The 6,345-nt window shown below is 60.4% G+C and overlaps 1 protein-coding gene across 1 annotated transcript; it reads left to right on the plus strand.

Annotated features, from left to right (window-relative positions):
* The first annotated feature begins 245 nt into the window (after nucleotides 1–245).
* Nucleotides 246–5,936, plus strand: LOC127323771 (ABC transporter B family member 1). The gene is made up of 4 exons (XM_051351891.2): nucleotides 246–1,559; nucleotides 1,662–1,978; nucleotides 2,078–2,301; nucleotides 3,367–5,936. Exons 1-4 carry the CDS (start codon nucleotides 361–363, stop codon nucleotides 5,719–5,721), a joined length of 4,095 nt encoding a protein of 1,364 aa, XP_051207851.1. The 5' UTR covers nucleotides 246–360; the 3' UTR covers nucleotides 5,722–5,936.
* The last annotated feature ends 409 nt before the right edge of the window (nucleotides 5,937–6,345 follow it).

Below are 6,345 nucleotides of genomic sequence, written 5' to 3' on the forward strand. Positions count from 1 at the left end.
TTTTTAATCACCCACTTTAATTTATATCTAGTCTATTTTTAGTATGTAGGTTGAGTGTCACTTTATGTTATATCTAGTCTAACATTTAAACACATCTAACATTTTTCAAACGGAGGGAGTAAACGACTATTTCCGCACAAGGAGTGTATCCTGGCTGGGACTTGGGAGGATAATCCATGCCAAATACGCTCTTCTTTCCCTCCACGGTGGATTCCGACCCGTCTTATAAGCACCAAGTGGAAGGAGAAGCCGTAGCCTCTGCCAGTCCCACAGTTTTGACAAGACAAGACGGCACCACAGTGGGAAACAGAGGAGAGCAGAGCTGCCCAAGGAGGGAGGAGTTTCCCCGGCTCCCCCTCCATGTCTAGCGACCCAGAAGAGATCAAGGCCCGCGTGGTCGTCCACGACGCCGGCGCCGCCGACGAGTGGGCGCGCCCCGAGCTCGAGGCCTTCCACCTCCCTTCCACATCCCAGTCCCCACACTTCTTCCACCAACCTCACCCAGAACCAGAGCAATCCATACCGGCACCACCGGCCGCGGCAGCCACCACCAACAATGCATCTCGCTCCCCTCCTCCTCCAAGCTCGCCGCCTCCCGCCCCCTTCGAGACAGAGCAGCTGTCGCCCAATGCCAAGCCCTCTTCCGAGGACGAGAAAAAGCCGTCCCCTCCGGCGCCGGCGGCCGCGCTGCGGGACCTGTTCCGCTTCGCCGACGGCCTGGACCGCGTCCTCATGACCGTGGGGACGCTGGGCGCGCTCGTCCACGGCTGCTCCCTCCCCGTGTTCCTCCGCTTCTTCGCGGACCTCGTCGACTCCTTCGGCTCCCACGCCGACGACCCGGACACCATGGTCCGCCTCGTCGTCAAATACGCCTTCTACTTCCTCGTCGTCGGCGCCGCCATCTGGGCGTCGTCCTGGGCGGAGATATCCTGCTGGATGTGGACCGGCGAGCGGCAGTCGACGCGGATGCGGATCCGGTACCTGGAGGCGGCGCTGAAGCAGGACGTGTCCTTCTTCGACACGGACGTGCGCACCTCCGACGTCATCTACGCCATCAACGCGGACGCCGTCATCGTGCAGGACGCCATCAGCGAGAAGCTCGGCAACCTCATCCACTACATGGCCACCTTCGTGGCCGGCTTCGTCGTCGGCTTCACCGCCGCGTGGCAGCTGGCGCTCGTCACGCTCGCCGTGGTGCCGCTCATCGCCGTCATCGGCGGCCTCACCGCCGCCACCATGGGCAAGCTCTCCGGCAAGAGCCAGGACGCGCTCTCCAGCGCCAGCAACATCGCGGAGCAGGCGCTGGCGCAGATACGGATCGTGCAGTCGTTCGTGGGCGAGGAGCGCGTCGCGCGGGCCTACTCGGCGGCGCTGGCCGCCGCGCAGAGGATCGGCTACCGCAACGGCTTCGCCAAGGGCCTCGGCCTCGGCGGCACCTACTTCACCGTCTTCTGCTGCTACGCGCTGCTCCTCTGGTACGGCGGCCACCTCGTCCGCGGACACCACACCAACGGCGGCCTCGCCATCGCCACCATGTTCTCCGTCATGATCGGCGGAATGTAAGCAGCACTACCCTTCTCTTTAATAAGTTAGTCACGACAACATTTTCTTCTATCAGCGAGTGATTAGTGACACCGATGTATTTTGATTGTTCTATGCAGCGCTCTGGGGCAGTCGGCGCCGAGCATAGCGGCGTTCGCAAAGGCGAGGGTGGCGGCGGCGAAGATCTTCCGGATCATCGACCACACGCCGGGCATCTCGCAGGACGGCGACACCGGCGTGGAGCTGGATTCCGTGACGGGGCGGCTGGAGCTGAAGAACGTTGAGTTCGCGTACCCGTCCCGGCCGGACATGCCGGTCCTGCGCAGCTTCTCTCTGACCGTGCCGGCCGGGAAGACGATCGCGCTGGTGGGCAGCTCCGGGTCCGGCAAGAGCACCGTGGTGTCCCTGATCGAGAGGTTCTACGACCCAAGCTCAGGTCCGTCGAAGTTTTTGTTCATTTCAGTTGTGACCATTAATTCCCATTTGAAAGAACAGAGAAGAAGATATCGATGAATGTTTGTGTACGCTTAAGCAGGTGAGATCATGCTTGACGGCGTTGAGCTGAAGGATCTGAAGCTGCGGTGGTTGCGGTCGCAGATCGGGCTGGTGAGCCAGGAGCCGGCGCTGTTCGCGACGAGCATCCGGGAGAACCTGCTGCTGGGGAGGGACTCGGCGACGCAGGTGGAGATGGAGGAGGCGGCCAGGGTCGCCAACGCCCACTCCTTCATCATCAAGCTCCCCGACGGCTACGACACGCAGGTGCGTCCTTCCCATCACCAGCAACCCTTTCCAGCCCCTTTCTATCCGGTCCGTGCATTCGCCATTACCACCGCCTACGAGCTTAGCCATGCCCTTTTTCCCTTTCGCTTTCACCACCCTTTATTACCTCGTCACATCCACCGTTTTCTCCTTTGCCATGGATTACCTAGTAGCTTAAGCTAGATACCCCCGGCTCAGATCGGATGCTTGGTACTGTGTTTGTTTGCTTGTTAGGCAACATGATGACACCTTCTCCTCCGGGCTCCATCACCGTCACACCACGGCGCCCTTATTGTTAATCATATTCCTCCAATCCACTCTCCACCTACAGTCACTCACACTACTCCATGGAGGAAGAAGAAGAAGTGGAGGCAATTGTTAGGAGCATGTTGCTTTCAAATGTGGTAACGAGTTACCAGTAACAGTCACATGCCTTGCCTAGTACTATCTTCCTCTCTTTCGAAAGGTCCCTTTCTCTGCACAAACTAACACAATCAGCCAACTGATGAGGCAGGCCCATGAATCCATCCATGATTAAGATGGTTTCTACACTACTCTTTTACTGACCTTTCTGCAACAGTTTACTACTCCAGCCCAGTAGGGATCCCCACTGAGATCCAAAGCGGGGAATCCAAATTCCAGGGCGGCATTTTGTCAGGAATGTCAAGTTGATCTCGCAAGGATCAACCACCACGCTTTGTCCACTACGTCCATATAAAATCTTATTTTTCAGTAGTGACAGAGCTGTTTACTTGACCAAAGCTGGTATTGGTTTATTGATCCTAGCACATGCGCTACTGATCAATCACTCTTCCCCAGTATACAAACTACTAGTACTAGCTAAAACTATTGATCGAGACCGACCCAGCACATGTCACGATGCCCCATTCCCAGTCAAAATTCTATCAAAAACAATTCATCTAAGTAGAGTTTTATATTTCAGTCAAATTTATGCTGGTTTCCTGTCAAAACCCCGACATAAACAAATGTACATGCTGAATTGCTGATGAGTGTAGAGCAATCATCCTGACAAGTCAACATGTTTGACCACGGCCATGCATGCAGGTTGGGGAGCGCGGCCTGCAGCTCTCCGGCGGCCAGAAGCAGCGGATCGCCATCGCCCGCGCCATGCTCAAGAACCCGGCCATCCTCCTCCTCGACGAGGCCACCAGCGCGCTGGACTCCGAGTCGGAGAAGCTCGTGCAGGAGGCGCTGGACCGCTTCATGATCGGCCGCACCACCCTCGTCATCGCGCACAGGCTCTCCACCATCCGCAAGGCCGACCTCGTCGCCGTCCTGCAGGCCGGCGCCGTCTCCGAGATGGGCCCGCACGACGACCTCATGGCCCGAGGGGACAGCGGCGCCTACGCCAAGCTCATCCGCATGCAGGAGCAGGCGCACGAGGCGGCGCTCGTGAGCGCAAGGAGGAGCAGCGCCAGGCCATCCAGCGCCCGCAACTCCGTCAGCTCGCCCATCATGATGCGCAACTCCTCCTACGGCCGCTCGCCCTACTCACGCCGCCTCTCCGACTTCTCCACCGCCGACTTCAGCCTGTCCGTGATACATGACCCGTCGGGCCACCGGATGGGCATGGGCATGGAGAAGCTCGCGTTCCGCGCGCAGGCCAGCTCCTTCTGGCGGCTGGCCAAGATGAACTCGCCGGAGTGGGGCTACGCGCTCGCCGGCTCCGTGGGCTCCATGGTGTGCGGCTCCTTCAGCGCCATCTTCGCCTACATCCTCAGCGCGGTGCTCAGCATCTACTACGCGCCGGACCCGAGGTACATGGACCGGGAGATCGCCAAGTACTGCTACCTGCTCATCGGCATGTCCTCCGCCGCGCTGCTCTTCAACACCGTGCAGCACCTCTTCTGGGACACCGTCGGCGAGAACCTCACCAAGCGCGTGCGCGAGAAGATGCTCGCCGCCGTGCTCCGCAACGAGATGGCCTGGTTCGACATGGAGGCCAACGCCAGCGCGCACATCGCCGCCAGGCTCGCCCTCGACGCCCAGAACGTGCGCTCCGCCATCGGGGACCGCATCTCCGTCATCGTGCAGAACTCCGCGCTCATGCTCGTCGCATGCACCGCCGGGTTCGTCCTGCAGTGGCGCCTCGCGCTCGTGCTCCTCGCCGTCTTCCCGCTCGTCGTCGGTGCCACCGTGCTGCAGAAGATGTTCATGAAGGGGTTCTCGGGTGACCTGGAAGGCGCGCACGCCAGGGCCACGCAGATCGCCGGCGAGGCCGTGGCCAACGTGCGCACCGTGGCCGCGTTCAACTCCGAGGACAAGATCACCAGGCTCTTCGAGGCCAACCTGCAGAGGCCGCTCCGCCGCTGCTTCTGGAAGGGGCAGATCGCCGGGATCGGCTATGGCGTCGCGCAGTTCCTGCTCTATGCCTCCTACGCGCTGGGCCTGTGGTACGCCGCGTGGCTCGTGAAGCACGGCATCTCCGACTTCTCCAAGACCATCCGCGTCTTCATGGTGCTCATGGTCTCCGCCAACGGCGCCGCCGAGACGCTCACGCTGGCGCCGGACTTCATCAAGGGCGGCCGCGCAATGCACTCGGTGTTCGAGACGATCGACCGCGCGACGGAGATCGAGCCCGACGACGTGGACGCCGCGCCCGTCCCGGACAAGCCTAGGGGCGACGTGGAGCTCAAGCACATCGACTTCTCGTACCCGTCGCGGCCGGACATCCAGGTGTTCCGGGACCTGAGCCTGCGCGCCCGCGCCGGCAGGACGCTGGCGCTGGTCGGGCCAAGCGGGTGCGGCAAGAGCTCCGTGCTGGCGCTCATCCAGAGATTCTACGAGCCAACATCCGGCCGCGTGCTGCTGGACGGCAAGGACATCCGCAAGTACAACCTCAAGGCGCTGCGGCGGGCGGTGGCCATGGTGCCGCAGGAGCCGTTCCTCTTCGGCGGGACGATCCACGACAACATCGCGTACGGGCGGGAGGGCGCGACGGAGGCGGAGGTGGTGGAGGCAGCGACGCAGGCGAACGCGCACAAGTTCGTGTCGGCGCTGCCGGAGGGGTACAAGACGTGCGTGGGCGAGCGCGGGGTGCAGCTCTCCGGCGGGCAGCGGCAGCGGATCGCCATCGCGCGGGCGCTGGTGAAGCAGGCGCCCATCATGCTGCTGGACGAGGCGACGAGCGCGCTGGACGCGGAGTCGGAGCGGCACGTGCAGGAGGCGCTGAGCCGCGCGGGGAGCGGCCGCACCACCATCGTGGTGGCGCACCGGCTGGCGACAGTGCGGAACGCGCACACCATCGCGGTGATCGACGACGGGAAGGTGGTGGAGCAGGGGTCGCACTCGCACCTGCTCAACCACTACCCCGACGGATGCTACGCGCGGATGCTGCAGCTGCAGCGGCTCACGCCGCACGCCGCCGCCGTGCCCGGACCGTCCGCGTCCAACGCCTGATTAGATCGTCACGTTTCCATTGCAACGGGCTTTGCGTTTTGCTGTAGGATCTTCTTTTTCTGTTTGTTGTTGGCGGGGGATCACAATTGACAATGAAATTGATCGTTGTAAGTAGACAGCTCCCAGCCCACGACATGTATTTAGCTAGCCTCACTTATATATTATGGACTGCAAATTGTGAAAAAGATGCCATGCTATTGTTTTAGATTCTCAAATTGACTGCTGAATATGGATATAGATTGGGATGGGTTTCCGGAATTATGAAGTGTTCAACCAGGCTCTACTCGCGAAGCAGGCATGGAGGATGGCCACAAACCCTGATTCCTTGTGCTCTAGGGTTCTCCAAGCTAGATATGATTTTCTGAATGCCAAGTGCCCCAAACGAGCGTCGTATACATGGAGGAGTATCCTGCACGGGCGGGAGATGCTCAAGGAGGGGCTCATATGGCGGATCGGAGATGGCCAGAGGGTGCGAGTGTGGTCTGATAATTGGATCCCCAGGGACAGTGTGAAGCGGCCGTTTGGACATCATCCGGAGAAGCAAGTGGAAATGGTTAGCGAGCTGTTACTGGAGAATGGTGCAGGATGGGACGAAACAAAACTCTATGGTACATTCTTTGAGGC

Source organism: Lolium perenne, chromosome 7 (genome assembly GCF_019359855.2).
Source record: "Lolium perenne isolate Kyuss_39 chromosome 7, Kyuss_2.0, whole genome shotgun sequence".
NCBI classification, from domain to species: Eukaryota; Viridiplantae; Streptophyta; class Magnoliopsida; order Poales; family Poaceae; genus Lolium; species Lolium perenne.